Here is a 17,790-nt window from a genome sequence, read left to right as displayed (position 1 = left end):
CTTGCATCCAGCCTTGCATTCCATTGTCCCCTCTCTAAGTAAAGTATAAGTATGCACATGTCACTCCTACTTTAAACTCTTGAGTTTCCATTGTTCTCAGGATAAAATCCAAATTGAGTTAGTAAGACTTGTCAGGACCTCCCTAGTCTGGCTTCTTGGTGCTTCTTTAGCTTCTTCTCTTGTCCACTTTGACACTCACACTACGTGTTCTGAGATAATGAACTTTACTTTCTCTGATATGCCATGCTGTCCTTCATTTGATTCTTAACACATACTTTTCCCTTTGTCTACAATGCTTGTCCCCCTACCCCACCCCAAAGCATTTCATCCACCACCTCTTCATAGACATCCATGAGGTTCAGTGTAAACTGCAGTTCCTGATGGGGAGCTTTTCTTTCCATAACATCAATCATACTTTTGTTTAATGTCCTTGCTAGGCAGTAAGTTCCATGTAGCAGAGACCGCTCCACCTCATGTCCAGCACCTGGCATAATTCCCAGCACCTAGAAGATACTTGGAAAGAACTTACAGGACAAATGAGAGATATGGTTTTTACCCTTAAGCTCAAAGTCTAGTGGGAGCTAGAGTATGGTAAAGAAAGAAGCTCAGTGAGTGTGATCAGTACTCTAATAAAATGCTGGGGGATCACAGAGGAGTATGTGAGTGATTAACTTTACCTGGGGGAGCATTTTCCCTGTGTAACTTTATATTATTGAAGAAATTGACTTACAGCATTCAGATAGGAAAAAAAAAGAGAGTTGTGCTGAGCAGTGGAATTGATTCAGTTGCATTTGCCTTATTTTTTGCTCACTGGTTGGGCAGCTGTTTTCAGTAGACTTTCAATATTCTAAGGTTATTATCTCAAGACCTTCCAAAATTCTAACCTAGATATAGAGCTGGGTAGTCAGCTAGCCATGCTCACTAAGTTGACTCACCTTCACGTCGTCCCTGAACAAAATCAGTGCTGGGTCTTTTATGTTCCCCATTACAAATCATGTATCTGTGTCTTTGGATTCTCATAGTTGAAATTGACAGTGTTAAATCCATGAATAGCAGAGGTGCTGTTCATGTTTAGATTTTTTTTTTTTTTTCTTTCCAGCTTTGACCGCCATTGAAGGCACAGCACACGGGGAGCCCTGCCACTTCCCTTTTCTGTTCCTGGATAAGGAATATGATGAGTGTACCTCAGATGGGAGGGAAGATGGCAGACTGTGGTGTGCTACAACCTATGACTACAGGGCAGATGAAAAGTGGGGCTTTTGTGAAAGTAAGTATTGCTCAGTAGGCGGCATGTCCACATTGTTTTGTGTCTCGGGCAACAGTTTAAAGGCCTATTTGTAGCCGTCCATTTTCCACCTTTGTGAGAAATGGTCAACGTCAATGACACGGTTGTTGCCTTAAAGCCTGGACGTCAGTGCAGGAAGCACGCAGTGTACTTACTTCCAGGCCGTCACTCAGGCGGCTTATCACACTTGTGCCTTATTTAGAGGTGGTTTTCCATTGGTGTGCACGGGTTGTTCTGAAACTCTCAGGCAGGCTGCTAAATTAACGTGAAACATTTTTTGGCAATAAAGGAAATAGAACATTACGGCGAAGGTTAATTAATAGTGGTTAAAAGAAAGATAGATCATACCTTTCCTACATACTTGAGCAAAATGCACTGTGCTAAGGTAACATTTGACAAATATAGTATATTTAACTGTCCTAAGTGTTCATGTCAGTACGAAGGGACTGACTTCTAAATGCAGGCTGTGGTTTTGGGAAAAACTTTCTAACTAATAAAAAACAACGGAAAACCTTGAATATACCTCATTCGATACCAAATGACATTTTCAGAATAATGCCTCTGATAGACTATTTAGGCTTTCCTAGAATATGTCATACAGTCCGTCTTTGGATGTAGGCCAGTATGATTAATTACTACTCCAGTTTGACACATCAGGTTTTGTTTTTATATTGCAAGAACAGCTCACTTCTGTTTCTGTAAATATTAGTCCTCATGAAATACTCAAGTGTCTCTTGGTGAGTCTATATTTCTGCTAAATGCTGTATTACAGTAACAAAATAATTTTTGAGAAATCTGCAATAATTCTGTGATTTTCAGGGTTGTATTAGTGCATAGGAAAAAAGTAGAGAACTTGAACATTAAATCAGGATCTGTAGTTAATAAAAATCAGTTTTTTTACTAATTTTTGTTATGTAATTAATCAAATACTTTCTCCTTGTTAAATATACAGCATTCCAGGTGAGACTGAAGTATTCTTTGACTACAATAGTATTTTTCTGTTTTTTACTGTCTTGATTTTAGCTGACCTTGGCATATATAATCATAAGCTCGTACTGAAATTTTAGTTGAATTACATAAAATGTTAGAATTACTAGCAGAAAAGTACCCTCCTAAAGCAGGTTGATATTGCTTTCTCTGAAAGAAAGTGATTTCAATGAGGGTTTTTTTTTTCTAAGTCTTATCTTTTGTCAGATAAAGGCCATACTGAAAACCATGTGTCTTTAGAGTCAGACTTGGAAATGGTGAAAGATCATGGATTGTGTTTGCATGACCACCCAAAAGAAAGAATACATACTGATGTTTGATAAATAATTGGTGCAAAATTATCCATGTAAATGCAAAATGTAAATTTTATTTTTAGCTGAGGAAGAGGCTGCCAAAAGACGGCAAATGCAGGAAGCGGAAATGATGTACCAGACCGGGATGAAAATCCTCAATGGAAGCAATAAGAAAAGCCAAAAAAGAGAGTAGGTAGCACGGCCAACTCCATTCTTACCCTGAGATAGGCCATTACTGAGATAAATGGATAAGTACTTTTTAAAATTAATGTACTGCCAGAGACAAAGGATTTCTTAAGTTGCATTACAAGAAAACTTAATATAATATATGAACATTAGGGGCATTACTTTTATCAGATTTTAGCTTGTTGGGGTAAAAAGGTCCTAAGTATCAGTCACAAGAATGAACAGTGAGCAAATGGCAATATTTGATTAAGTTATAGTAATTTCTCAGAGCCAGGAATACATATAGTATCCAGAATTCAAAGTGACATAAAACAAACAAAAGGAATTGTTGTCGGGTGTTTTCTATTTTTTTAGTTTTGCTTTGTAATTTTCTTGCAAAGTCTAGAATTTAGGAATGAAAGAACATAAAACAAGTGATTGTCCTGTAACATTTTATGTCCCTTTAATTTCAGCTGATTTTTGTTACAGTCTGTGCAAAGAAGACAGTTGTGGTGGTTATCATTCATTAGATTATTTACCTGACACCGTATTATTACCGTTCTCACATTGCAAATTTAGTTAACTTTTTTAATCGAATTTTTTAGGATTACTATTAGTGTAATTAGAATTCCAAGATATTGCAATAACAGAACTGGTACCTTATGTAAAAACAGAAGTAAGTTTTGTAAGTAACACTACTTTAGTAAAAATAAAATATCAGAGGGATTCTATAGAATAAGGAAATGAAGCTGCATTTTAGGAGATCTTGAAAAAAATTTTAATGGCAGCTCCAAAATATTGCTAATTTGTGTTTCATTACTTATGTTTAAAGAGCATATCGGTATCTTCAAAAGGCAGCAAGCATGAACCATACCAAGGCCCTGGAGAGAGTATCCTATGCTCTTTTGTTTGGTGATTACCTGACACAGAATATCCAGGCAGCTAAAGAGATGTTTGAGAAACTGACTGAGGAAGGTTCTCCCAAGGGACAAACTGTAAGTATACTTTCCGTGGAGGATCTCTCCGCATACAGCACTGGTTTATTTTAACAGCGTGGTACTCTTCGTTGCCCTGACTTCCTTTAACAAGTAAAACTGTAAATATTAATTTTGTGGCAGATCATTTTCCCAGTCTTCTTGGACAGTCTTTTTCCTTAGTTTGAGAACATTTATAGTTACTTAAGGCATTTTTGCAATTGCATCTTGCCAAAATTATATTTGTAGTTTTCCAACTTAAATCTTCAGAGAATTAAACGAAGGTAATGGTTTTTTATCTGAAATTACTCACCATTGTATTTTTTTTTCCTAAGGTCAGGTGCTCCAGCTCCTGTTAATCTCGGTATTTTTGTAAAAAGATATTTTGCTACAGAAGCAGTACATGTCCTTTATAAGGAAACTAGAAATACAAACTAAAAAAGCTAAGAAAGTAAACATCACATATGTACCTCCCAGACATAAGCACTGGTAATATGTTAGTCCATGCATACCCTTCTAGACCTTTCTCTTCATGTAAATTCTTTATTAAAATAAAATGTCATTGCCTACTATTCCATAACTTGCTCTTTTCAATCAATAGCTTGTAGCCCTTCCAATTCCAGTAAACTTTTACATCATGTAACACCCATACCATATTCGTACAGTGTTGAGCCAAAACATTTTCTTTATATCTGTTTTGTCCAAGTCAGTATTTGGTCCAGGACTATACTTATATTTGGTTGCTACTTCTAGCATAGCCTGCACCTTTCTTTTTTTTTCTGTGTTAGAGATAGGGCCAGTTTTTCTACAGAATGTTCTACCTCAGTTTGTCTGTTTGCTTCTTCATGGTGTCCTTTAGTTGTTTGTTCATCATCTATGTTTCCTAAAACTGAATGGCACAGCTAAAGGCTGATGAACTCAAGGAAAATGTTTTTAGTTAGGCTACTGTGTAGCGGATGTTCTGATTCCATATTGCCCTTTGAGCCAGTTGATACATAATATCTGCTTGACTCCCCACTAGTAATGGTAGGGTTGATGCCTGGATTTAGGGGCCACCACATTTATTTAAAATGCCCTCAACAGAGGGAAGGGAAAGGGGCTGGGGATTGAGTTACTAATCGATTATACCTATGTGAAGAAGCCTCCATAAAAATCCCTCAACTCTGGGGGTTTGGAGAGCCTCCAGTTTGGTGAGTACATCCATGTGGCAGGAGGTGGTACACTCCTACTCCATGGGGACAGAAGCTCCTGCACTCAGGACTCTTACGAACCTCACCCTGTGTACCTCTGCATCTGGCTGTTTATCTATATTCTTTATATTGTCTTTTAATTTTGTTTATAAGTTTTTTCATGTAAAATAAACAACTTTAGTTGAATTTATTCATCTTTTCTTTTATGGTTTCTGGGTTTTGTGTCCTACTTATAAAGGTGTTTTGCCCACTTAAAAAAAAATGCCTTCAATAATAAAGATTTATCAGTGGTGCGGGATTTGCTTAAAGATAAAACAAAATTTCTAGTCACAGAGGAAGTCTGTTTTCAGACTGTAAACAGTAAAGGCATTTGGACCATTGTTTTTCACAGGACTGATAACCTGATTAGTATGCAACTCTTATGTAGTCTTGGTTTTGGTTTATAAACAGGTTATATCTTAATTGCTCCCCTTTGTTTTCAAAGCTTTTTTTCCCTTTTTACATAAATCAGGTTATGTAAAATTCACACATATATTCTTTATCTTCAGACACATTCTGTTCTGAGGAATGGTTTTACTTTTAAGGCATCTTTTCCCTCTAATAATAGAACCTTACAATGCCACAGTGCTTTATACACTGCAGAGCACTCTCTCCAGCATAATTAATTCTAGCTGATGAAGCAAAGCACCAGAATCACAGTGGCTTCACACAGCAAGGAGTTATTTCTTGTTCATGCCAGGTCCCATGCAGCTCTCCTGCCTGAGTTACTCTTCATATGATGACTCAGGGTCAGGGGCTGCTTCCGTTATGTAGCTATATACCATCTGGAACACGGGGCTTCCAAGCCATCACGAAGGGAGGACTGGAGGATTCTGTGGGATGTTTTTAAGGGCCAGGTCTGAAAATGGCTTGCATCCCCTCTGGTCACATCCCAGGCAGTGGCCCTACCTAACTTCAAGGGAGGCTGGGAAATGTAGAAGCGCTCGTGGCTTTTGGTGAGAATAGCACCTGCGTTTACAACTTTAGCCTTATGCTTTCATGTCATCAGGGATGATCCTCAGAGGGCAAAGGGTAGAACCTTACCAATACATTGTTTGGTTGGTTAGGTTTTTTTAAGAAAACTGTGTATGCTCTAGTGTTGTAAAGTGACCTTTCTCCCTTGACCCCTTCAACTTAGCCCCTTGCTGCCTCTTTTTATTCCTGCGATAGCTTATTTAGTAATCTCTTACCCACTATCATTGTGTATCACCCTTCATATAGATAGATAATATGTTGATGTAATGATATAGGAGACATTTTGTTTTCATAATAGCTGTTCATCAAGAATCAAGTAAAAGTCATATTTAAATGTATTCAGCTTCGGTTTTCTAGTTGATGTTTTATTAAATTGTCTTTAATCTTCAAGCTAAGCTTTTTTAGTTGCTTAAAATTATATTTCATTGTGTAATTTGTAAAACCTTGAATGCATTTCTGAGGATTTTTAATTCCACAGTTGTGCATATTTGCAACTGTTCAAATCTTTTAGCACTTAAAGATTCTTGCATCTTTTCATGGTTCATAAAACTGTCTGCCTTTTATCATTTTGTTTCAGGCTCTTGGCTTTCTGTATGCTTCTGGACTTGGTGTTAATTCAAGTCAGGCAAAGGTAATATTATTAAAACTTTATTGTATATTACAATTTAAATTGGGTAAATATGTAACTATGTTGAGTTAAGCATCTTTTGTTCTTTCACAGGCCCTCGTTTATTATACTTTCGGAGCTCTTGGGGGCAACCTAATATCCCACATGGTTTTGGTAAGTAAGACTTAAATGGAAGGCTAATAACATTGAATAGTTGGTTTACAAGTGGCCACAACTTTTCTAGATTTCATGATTGGAATTAACTTATATTCATTAAGACCCAATATTCAATTGAATGTCCTTCAGCTTCTTGTTAATGGATACAGCAATTGAATCTACGTATGGATGAAAATTGGTAGAGTCCACAGTTTGTCTTTAAAATGATTAGTTTGGCTGATTTCCCTTAAAATAGAAATCTGATAAATGGTTCTTTTTCAGTTTTCTGTAAGTTGGAATTGTTTGTCAGAATCATTTTTTAGATTGGGTTATGACAGATTTTACATTTAAATAGATGAAGGACTAAGAATACAAATAACCAGTGTCCTATAAAGTTCATTACAGAGGATCTCTTATGTATTACCTGATAATGTTGATCACTTAAATGGCTTAGTGTTAAAATATAGAATCTTTCCACCGCGTTCTTTTTTGCTGAGGTGTTTAATCTGCCTTCTACTTTATAAATTGACTTTGGGTGAGTCCACATGACCTCTGACCCATATTACTGTGTTCCAAATGAATATGTAAGTTCTTGCAGGAATGTAAAGAATAGATTGAGCAGAAATGAGACTGAAAGCAGAGAAACCAGTCCAAAATCTGGAGGGGTCTATAGGCCTGGTCATTGATGGGATTATGAAACTTAACAAAGAAGGAAAATCTAGTTTTCTGGCCAATTGGGTAGATCCTGGATAATTTTCCCTATGTGTATTCCAAAAGTATTTACTGAATACTTGTCATTAGAATTCCAAAGATCAGTTAGATATAATACCATCGCACAACAAGCTTTTAATGTAGAAAGGGAGACATGAGTAAGGAGGTCGTTACAATATAGCATGAGAATGTCAGGGAATCACCTAAAAGGCACCTCACCCATACTGGCATTGGAAGGAGAGGGCTTTAAGGAGATATTTCTGAAGAAAGGAGCAGCTAAAGCGTTGGAAAATAGAATGCCAGGTAGTCTTTCAACGGGACAGGTAGACAGGAATCATGTAAACAGCTGTATGTCACACTAGGGAGCTTGGGCTTAGTCCTGTTAACAGAGGTAAACTGCTGAAGGAGTTTCAGTAAGTGAAAAACAGGGCATTGCTCTAGGTTTCTGAAACACTCCTTACTAATTTTGAAGTCTTTTTCACTTGTTCGTTTAATCTCCAGGAACGTTTATTCCTCAAACAGTAATTGAAAAGTTATTTTTAGATGAATTTTCAAGAAATATTAGATATTTTTGACACAAATCTTTTCAAACTACTTATCAGTCTCCTTAAATGGTGGCTACAAAACAAGAACATTAAGTATCAATATTATACATGTTATGGGTCTTCCCTGGTGCTGCAGTGGTTAAGAATCCACCTGCCAATGCAGGGGACACAGGTTCGAGCCCTGGCCCGGGAAGATCCCACATGCCACGGAGCAACTAAGCCCTAGCGCCACAGCTACTGAGCCTGCGCTCTAGAGCCCGCGAGCCACAACTACTGAAGCCCACGCACCTAGAACTCATGCTGCGCAACAAGAGAAGCCACTGCAATGAGAAGCCCGCGCACTGCAACAAAGAATAGCCCCTGCTCGCCACAACTAGAGAAAGCCTGTGCGCAGCAACGAAGACCCAACGCAGCCGAAAATAAATAAATAAATTTATTTTTTTTAAAGTTAAAAAAATATATTATACATGTTATTATACAGTCATTCCCTAAGGATTGTTAAAATTGGTAAAGCTATTTGAGTCTGTGCTAAATGGCTCCAGAGAGCTCTGTCTTCTGCTCTTTATAATTAGCTATCTTCCCTCTTATTCTGAAGTCATTTATTGCTGGTATTACTGTGCCTGTTCTAGTAGTCTCTTGTCTTCCCTATTTTGCTAATTTGTTCCTTCTTTAAGAGCTACTTTGGAAGATTAACCTGTTTTTGTTAAAATTGTATCTGAAGTAAGATTGAAATCTATTCTAAGCAAGAGCCCAAGCAATTTTCTATTATAGGTAGACGGGCACACTGCATACATAAAGTTGATGGCATCTATTTTGATTGCTCTTGGAACTTTATTATTTATTTCCTAGTTCTTAGCCTGGTTGTTGAAGTTGCTGAATAAGTTACCTCAATGTAAAACTCAGGACAAATGATGTAGCCAAGTACTTGGATCAAAGGACAGCAAAATTGCATTCTGCATATAGTTAGCTTTATTTGTTCCCACAAGAATGCCACTGAAGCATGTGAAACTGCCTTCTTCTCACCTGAAGTTGTATTACAGGGTTACCGATACTGGGCTGGCATTGGGGTCCTCCAGAGCTGTGAATCTGCACTGACTCATTATCGTCTTGTTGCTAATCATGGTATCTACCTTTTTGCCTTTCACCTTACCAAAACCAAAGAAAAATCCAAACAGAATTAATTTTAAATACATCTATTTTCATTGTACTACTTGAAATACTGTGACTGTTTCTCTCAAGTAGAATCATCTTTATACTAGTTGATTAAGAAGTACTTTTCAAAAATTTGCTTTGGGTTCCATTTCTTAATATTATGTGGGGAAAAAAACCTGAATTTAGATTACGATTTTGTACTCTGTAGACCACTATGGAAACAATTTCCTTTAACATAGTGTCTGTCAGCATTTGGCAGCTGGAATGGTACTTCCCTCTGTGGGACAGTCCCTCTGAGTTTCATCCCCATCATTACTTTGTCCGCATTTCAGTTGCTAGTGATATCTCACTGACGGGAGGCTCGGTAGTACAGAGAATACGGCTGCCTGACGAGGTGGAAAATCCAGGGATGAACAGTGGAATGCTTGAAGAAGATTTGATTCAGTATTACCAGTTCTTAGCTGAAAAAGGTGATGTGCAAGCACAGGTATGTGTTTAAACGTCTCCCGCGAGATCTTACTGCCTTGTATGTGACAGCCTCTGGGGGCAAGCACTTATATCTATAACATTTTCACGGAGCTATTATTAGCTACATGATTACCACACTCTCACGACCTTCCCTTTGGACTCACCTGGCACGTGGCCCAGGCATATTGATGGTTCCGTGAAAGCTGGCCGGGGTGACTCCTCTGTGCACCCCAGTTGGAAACTGCTGCTTAAATGGAGCAGCGTTGCGGTGGTGATGAAGGCTCTTCTGGGGGTCACCCAGGATGGAAACTTTCTCCCCCGCAAACAAAAAGTCTCTGGCACATTTGGAATTTCATATGCTCTTCAGAGCTATCCATGTTTCCTTTCCTTATCTTAGACTATAATTTTCTCAAGGTCAAGGACAGAAGTAGGCTTGTTTAATGTAAACTGTATGATATATTCAGTACATCAAAGTATCATGTATAATATGCTGTTTCATGGGTTGTTTTGATGATATTAAAATAAAAAGAACTTCGCTGTCCATTTTAAGAACAGTTAATTTTCAGACTAACAGAAGGGAATATTAAAAATAAAAAGAAAAGAAAAACTTAAGCCATATCTTAGCTCATGGAAATTAAAATAAAGGTGTCTCTTCTGATTCTTTTATATGACACCAATTAAAATTCAAAACGCTCTAAATGTTTAACAATAGGGAATTATTTGGCTCAAATATGACGCTCCAATATAATGGAATTCTATGTGGTCATTAAAAATTATGTAGACTACTACTTAATGTAGAAAGCTGATTTCAGTGTATTAAATGAAAATCTCAAGTTAAAGAAAAAAGTGTGTGGTATAGTATATCATTTTCTTTTTTTTTTTTTAATTACTGAGTTATGACATGAATACAGAAAAGTACACAAAACTGAAGTACAGCTCAATGAATTATCAGCAAGGGAGCCTCTTGTGTGGTGTAACTAGGACCCTAGAAGCCCCTCTTTGGAACTCTTCTTCCCTAACTCTTCCCTGTAGGTAACCGCTGAGCTGGCGTCTAACACCATAGATTGGTTTGGCCTGTTTTTGAAGGAGTCTTATGTAAAAATAAATCATACAGCATTTTTTTGGTATCAGCTTCTTTTACTCAGCATTATGTTTTTGTGAAATCAATCCATGTGTTTTCACATAGCTGTAATTCATTCATTTGCATGTATTTCACTGTATGAAACTACCACAATTTATCCATTTTATTCTTTATTCAGATTTGGGCTGTTACAAATAATGCTCTGCATTTTCTTGTACATGTCTTGTGCAAATACTGTCTCAAATTTTCATAGCTTTATAGAATTTGATAGCTAGTATAATACATTCTCCCATTATCATATTTTCATTATTTTTAGCTCTAATTTTCATAGTGATTTCTTTTGACCCGTGTGTAATTTAGAAATGAATTGCTTAGTTTCCCACATACAGTCAGCCCTTTGTAACAGCAGGTTCTGCATCCAAAGTTTCAACTAACTGTGGATCAAAAAATCTGAAAACAAATTTTTTTTTTCAGAATGTTCCAAAAAGCAAACTTTGTCACACACTGGCAGCTATTTACATAGTATTTACATTGTATTTACACCTATTTACCTAGCATTTACATTAAGTATTATAAGTAATCTAGAAATGATTTAAAGTGTATGGGAGGTTGTACATGGGTTACATGCACATACTGTGCCATTTTATATAAGGGACTTGGCGTCTGCAGATTTTGGTATCTGTGAGGTTCCTGGAACCAGTCCTCCATGGATGCCAAGGGTCAACTGTACATGGGAATTTTCTGCTTACCTTTTTTGTTGTTGATATCTGGCTTAATCCACTGTAGTCAGAATATGCTCTGTATGACTTCAGTTGTTTGAGAGTTCTTGAAACTTACTTGATGCCCCATCTTGGTCAGTTTGGGCAAATATTCTGTGCGCTAAAGAGAATGTGAATTTCTACAGTCGTTGGGTGTAGTGTTTGATATGTGTCAATTGTCGTGTTTCTTAATCCTACTGTTCAGATCTTTTGAATCCCTACTGAATTTGGAGCTTTTTCTGTCAAATGCTGAGACAATATTGCTGAAATTTTCCACTCTGATTGTGGATTTGTCTCTTTCTCCTTTTAGTTTCATCAGTTTTGATTTATATATTTTAAGCCATGTCGAATGCATAACTTAATATTGTTATCTTTCTGTTGAGCTAACTTCTGTATCATGAAATGACCTCTTTTATCTCCAGAAATATTTTTTACCTTAGTTGTATTTTGCCTGATACTGGCATAGCTACACTACTTTTTTTTGGTTAGTATTTACCCGGAATATCTTTTCTATCTTGTACTTTCAACCTTCTAATGTTTAAGGTATGTCTCTTGCAAGCATCATATGACTAGTTTTGTTCATTTTTCTTAATCCATTCAGTCTTTTAAGTAGAGTAATTAGTGATATATTTGAGTTTCAATTTTCTATCTCACTTTTATTTTGCTTTTCCAAGTTCCTTTTTCTCTCGTTTCTTACCCTCTTTTGGTTTGAGTTTGTCTGTGTTTTAATCCTATATGTTTTTGAACCCCACAAGATACTATTCTTTTATATAGTCCATCCAATTTAGATTTACTCACAAATTTACCTTTCTCTTGTTCTTTATTTCTTACTGCATCTCCAAGCTTCCCAGGATAATTTTCCCTCTTCCTAAAGAATACTGTTTAGTTCAAAAGATTTGAACTTTTCTTTAGTTTGTGTGGAAATGCCTTTATTTCACCTCTATTTCAGGATACTTTGCAACTAAAAGCAGACATTTTTAGTTTTTTTTTAAATGTAGGATATGTACTTCCCTGGCAGTCCAGTGGTTAAGACTTCGCCTTCCAATGCAAGGGGTGTGGGTTCAGTCCTTGGTCGGGGAGCTAGGATCCCACATGCTTCTCAGCCAAAAAACCAAAATATAAAACAGAAGCGATATTATAACAAATTCAGTAAAGACTTTAAAAATTGTCCACATCAAAAGAGTCTTTAAAAAAAGATGTAAGAGTAATATCTTAGGGAATTAAGACTAAATGTTTAATTTTCTGTGTTATGAACAGAAACCTTTTTGTGACCAGATGGTTTCTTGTTGGTCTAATTTCATTACATGCCAGAGGCAGGTGCTGCCATTTACTCTTGCCTCCTTTTTGTTCATTTTCAGGTTGGTCTGGGACAGCTGCATCTGCACGGAGGCCGTGGAGTAGAACAAAACCATCAGGTAAACTTCCTGTTCTTAGGGCTTTACATTTCATATTGTAGCAAGAAATGATGCTCCAGATATATTTCTTGCTAAGTCAGTGACAATATCAAGCTTTGTGATTAATGGATGTTGATAACATCACAAATGAGCTTTCAAGATCTAACCCCTGAGGAAACTGAGGAACAAAAATGTGATCATACCTTGTAATGATGGGAAAGGTTTTATTAATTCCAAAACCTAGTTCTCAATACGGCCGAAAATGCATAAACAATGTCGTGTTTTTCTATAGGTATTGTGATAGAAGTATGTCTTTAAAAACTCCTATTGGAAAATATTTCCTAGAACTGAGGAAAATTCAGTGTTGAGTTTGTGAGAAATTAAGAGTGTACAACTGCAGCAGTCAGATCCATATCCACTCACCAACTTTAGTCTGCTTTTTGTCCTGTGTATCGCTCGTCTCTTCCCTTCTTGCCCTCAGTATACCTATCACTTGTGTGAATAATTACCTGCCTGCATTTCCTAAGCAGTAGCCTGTCTTTGTAAATTGTGCATCTGATCGTGCAGTTGCATTGCTTAAAACTCTCTTGAGTGGTCTGTGATTTCTAGTAGCTTGGAAACCAGAACCTTTAACATGACCTCCAAGGCCTTGTACCAGTCTCTATTTACCTCACCAGCCCCTTGTTTTCTGAGTCACAGGCACACGGACCTTTTCTCAGGTCTTTGAAAATATTAAGAACCTCCCTGTCTCAGGACTTCTGGAAGGCCAGTCCCTCTGACTAGAGTGAATATTACTATCCCACCTCCTTTCTTCACATAACAAACCTACTCGTTCTCCAGAACTCAATTCCAGGATCTCTTCCCTTGAATGTCTCCACTGACCACAACCCCACTCCAAGAATAGGTCATGGACCACAGTTATGACTTCTGAAAATCTGTATAAATTAGTTACTTATGTAATTGTTTCCCCTGCTAGAATATAAGGTCCAAAACAGCATGAACTATGTCTGCCTTGTTTGCCACTTCATTCCCAGTACCTGGCAGTGCCTAGCATGTATAATATTAAGTTCTCAATAAATGTTCTTCAAACTAATAAAACTGTTTTTCTACTATACCAGTTAAGTATTCTAATTAAGGTTATTTCAAGCACCATATTGCATCAACTTTAAGAATTAGTTTGTGACAAAATACATTTATCGCTAAAACTATACCAAATATTGATGCTTTTTAAAATTATTATTCAAACAGCATTTTGACAACTTTAAGTGTCTTTAGGTCATTAAAATTGCATGTCATTAGGCCAGTGAAGCATCAGATGAACTGGTTAGTAAAAATGTCAGGTGAGAGAACAGAATTCTGGTTAAGAATTTGCTACATACCATTACACAACAAGTTTTGGGATATTCTTGGTGGTGTATGCTGCCTACCTGTGAAACAGTTACACAGTGATAAATTTTCACAGAAGAAAAGGAGTTCCCAATATATAATTGCATGAATTCAACCAATATTTGAGTACCACCTTTCCCATTCACTGCAAGGCATTCAGGATACAATGCTGGACCTTACCGTTGGTCCTTACCTTTACAGAGCTTCAAGTTTAATAGAAGCATTAGATAATTTTTAAATGATCACACCAACAAATATGTAATAAATTGTGATTATTGTTACAAAGGAGAATTATTGAGTCCAATGATAGGTTAATGAGGGGGAGGTGGCACTTGTCTCTGAAGAGACGTGGATGACATTTAAGTTGAACTTTGGAGGTAAGATCATTCCAGGACAAAAAGAACAGCATGTGTATAGGTCCTGAGGCAGGAAGGAGCATGGCTGGTGTACCCAGAGTGCAGGGAGCAAGGTGAAACAGTACTGAGATAAACAGTGTCTGGTCACGTCATTGTATTATTCCCTGCAGCACTTCAAGGGGCTGGAAAGACCAGCATGTTGAGATTTAAGAACAGTCGCTTTGGATGACCCCAAGAATAAAAGCAGGAAGATCAGGGAGGGGAGCGTTCCAGAAGTTCTGCTGAGAGATAATGCAGCTTACACTAGAATTATGGGAATGGAGGATAGTAGATGGATTCAAGATGTATCATTATTTGGTGGTGAAAGAAATAGGACTTAGTGATGGATTGGATATGAGAGGGAAGTGGGGTGGGTACCTCAGACAACCAGGAGACATTGTGTTGCCATTTACTTAAACTGAGATACTGCAGTATAACAAGATTTTTTTTAATGTTCCTGAAGTAATTATTTTGGTTAAAAGCCAAGGGCAGGTTCTATTAACAACTAATAATTTTCATAAATTCCTTTCTCACAGAGAGCATTTGACTACTTCAATTTAGCAGCTAATGCTGGCAATTCTCATGCCATGGCCTTCTTGGGAAAGGTACTGTACATCCTGTGAACATTTTCTGTAATAGCAAGAGGTGTTCACATAGTAAGCACGTATTGTAATCATCATCTACAATTTACCAAATATAAGCTGGAAATAAAACTTCCAATACAAGCATATTATATCTTGTCTTAAGTGCTATTCTGAGGCATTTTCTTAAGTAACTTAAAGGTAACATAGCATTTGCTTGTCAGTATGTTAATTCTCCATTGAAGTTAACTATCACTGTCTGCACCCCTACTTTCTGTGTATTATACACAGTAATAAGGGATTTATTCTTTATGCTGTGCAGTTTTTTGCTAAGTCTGTCATAATTACCTGTTTACTTTCATGCTGAATAAGAGACATTTAGAGTGTTGAAATGTGTCTGCAGACCTTTTTAATTGTCTTAAATATGATAGCCATCACCCACCTCTCAATGCAGTTCTTTTCTCAAGCAAGGGAACCTTTAACTCTAGAGACTTAATGAATAGATTCCATATGTCATGGCATAATCTCAAAACTTCCTTTTTTCATTATTTTGAAAACACATTATAAACCAGTGGATATTTTCATCTATAGCCAAGTCCTGAGGTTAGGAGGCTCAGATAGACTATATCCCAAAAGCTTTTACAAAGAGAAGATCTGACCAGTATTTGCCACAGCTAGTCATTTGGGACCTGAGAACTTTACATTTAGACTTTCTATTACAGCATAGAAATTGGTATTGCCTATCTTTTTTTTTCCCCCCATTTATTTATTTATTTATTTATTTTTGGCTGTGTTGGGTCTTCGTTGCTGTGCGTGGGCTTTCTCTAGTTGTGGCGAGCGGGGGCTTCTCTTCCTTACGGTGCGTGGGCTTCTCGTTGCAGTGGCTTCTCTTGTTGTGGAGCATGGGCTCTAGGCATGTGGACTTCAGTAGTTGTGGCACGTGGGCTCAGTAGTTGTGGCTCACGGGCCCTAGAGCACAGGCTCAGTTGTTGTGGTGCACGGGCTTAGTTGCTCTGCGGCATGTGGGATCTTCCCAGTCCAGGGCTCGAACCCCTGTCCCCTGCATTGGCAGGTGGATTCTTAACCACTGCGCCACCAGGGAAGTCCCTGCCTATCTATTTTTGTTAGCATTTAACAACTTTTCATTTCAGCCCTCTCGATTCTTGCTCTGATTTACTAATTTTCCTTATCTCAAAAAAAGATTTTCTTTACTTATTTCCTTAATACTTAGATTGATAAAAACAGTACTACTGGTCATTCCGCTTTCTTTTCTCCTGGCCCTTTTATCAGTTCCCATACCTGGTACTATATAGACATTCAGTGCTTGAAACCTTTTAAGATAACCTTTTAGTTATTTCTTTTCCTGAATTTAAGACATACCCTGCATCTTATCATGGGGAAAGCAGTGGTAGAGGAGAAAGGAAGGTGGACATTGCTATCGGCTCTTCTTTTCCTCGTTTAATCTCTTATCCCAAGCACTTGTTCAACCATTTGCGCTGGGACAGAGTGGAAGAAAGATTTGTCTCAGGGTTTAAGATTTCTTCTTTTGACACATGAAAGGATGCTCAACATCACTAATCGTTAGAGAAATGCAAATCAAAACTACAATGAGGTATCACCTCACACCAGTCAGAATGGCCATCATCAAAAAATCTACAAACAATAAATGCTGGAGAGGGTGTGGAGTAAAGGGAACCCTTTTGAACTGTTGGTGGGAATGTAAATTGATACAGCCGCTATGGAGAACAGTATGGAGGTTCCTTAAAAAACTGTAAATAGAACTACCATATGACCCCGCAATCCCACTACTGGGCATACACCCTGAGAAAACCATAATTCAAAAAGAGACATGTACCACAGTGTTCATTGCAGTGCTGTTTACAATAGCCAGGACATGGAAGCAACCTAAGTGTCCATCGACAGATGAATGGATAAAGAAGATGTAGCACATATATGCAATGGAATATTACTCAGCCATAAAAAGAAATGAAATTGAGTTATTTGTAGCGAGGTGGATGGACCTAGAGTCTGTCATACAACACATATATATGGAATCTAAGAAAAAAAAATGGTTCTGATGAACCTAGGGCCCGGACAGGAATAAAGATGCAGACGTAGAGAATGGACTTGAGGACATGGGGAGGGGGAAGGGTAAGCTGGGACGAAGTGAGAGAGTGGCATGGACATACATACACTACCAGATGTAAAATAGCTAGTGGGAAGCAGCTGCATAGCACAGGGATTAGCTCAGTGCTTTGTGACCACCTAGAGGGGTGGGATAGGGAGGGTGGGCGGGAGGGAGACGCAAGAGGGAGGAGATATGGGGATATATGTGTACATATAGCTGATTCACTTTGTCATACAGCAGAAACTAACACAACCTTGTAGAGCAATTATACGCCAATAAAGATGTTTAAAAAATAAAATAACTGTAGTTAATAAAAAGATTTTTTTCTTTTGAGATTGATCAGTGAACTGATTTTATATATTCATGTTTATAGATATGTCATTAATTTGACATGACATAGAATATATAAAAAGTGTCTACTTTTAAGGTTTTGCTTTTAATTCTAAAATATCCTGTGGGGAATTTTAAACTTTTTTGAAAGATTCCATGAAGTCTAACAAAACCCAGAATGAGCTGAGAT

General features: G+C 37.4%; 1 protein-coding gene across 3 annotated transcripts in view; it reads left to right on the top strand.

Annotated features, from left to right (window-relative positions):
- Positions 1-17,790, top strand: part of SEL1L (SEL1L adaptor subunit of SYVN1 ubiquitin ligase) — a 58,006-nt gene that overhangs the window by 21,846 nt on the left and 18,370 nt on the right. For all 3 annotated transcript variants that reach the window (XM_028496261.2, XM_007117591.4, XM_028496262.2), the window contains 9 exons: positions 1,100-1,267; positions 2,649-2,754; positions 3,563-3,725; positions 6,486-6,539; positions 6,630-6,689; positions 8,968-9,049; positions 9,412-9,566; positions 12,745-12,801; positions 15,098-15,166. In XM_028496261.2, the coding sequence (XP_028352062.1) occupies positions 1,100-1,267; positions 2,649-2,754; positions 3,563-3,725; positions 6,486-6,539; positions 6,630-6,689; positions 8,968-9,049; positions 9,412-9,566; positions 12,745-12,801; positions 15,098-15,166 (914 nt within the window). The remainder of the gene's footprint in view (positions 1-1,099; positions 1,268-2,648; positions 2,755-3,562; positions 3,726-6,485; positions 6,540-6,629; positions 6,690-8,967; positions 9,050-9,411; positions 9,567-12,744; positions 12,802-15,097; positions 15,167-17,790) is intronic.

Source organism: Physeter macrocephalus, chromosome 11 (genome assembly GCF_002837175.3).
Source record: "Physeter macrocephalus isolate SW-GA chromosome 11, ASM283717v5, whole genome shotgun sequence".
Lineage (NCBI taxonomy): Eukaryota > Metazoa > Chordata > Mammalia > Artiodactyla > Physeteridae > Physeter > Physeter macrocephalus.
The sequence above is the reverse complement of the archived record's forward strand: the minus strand, read 5'-3'. Positions and strand labels throughout refer to the sequence as shown.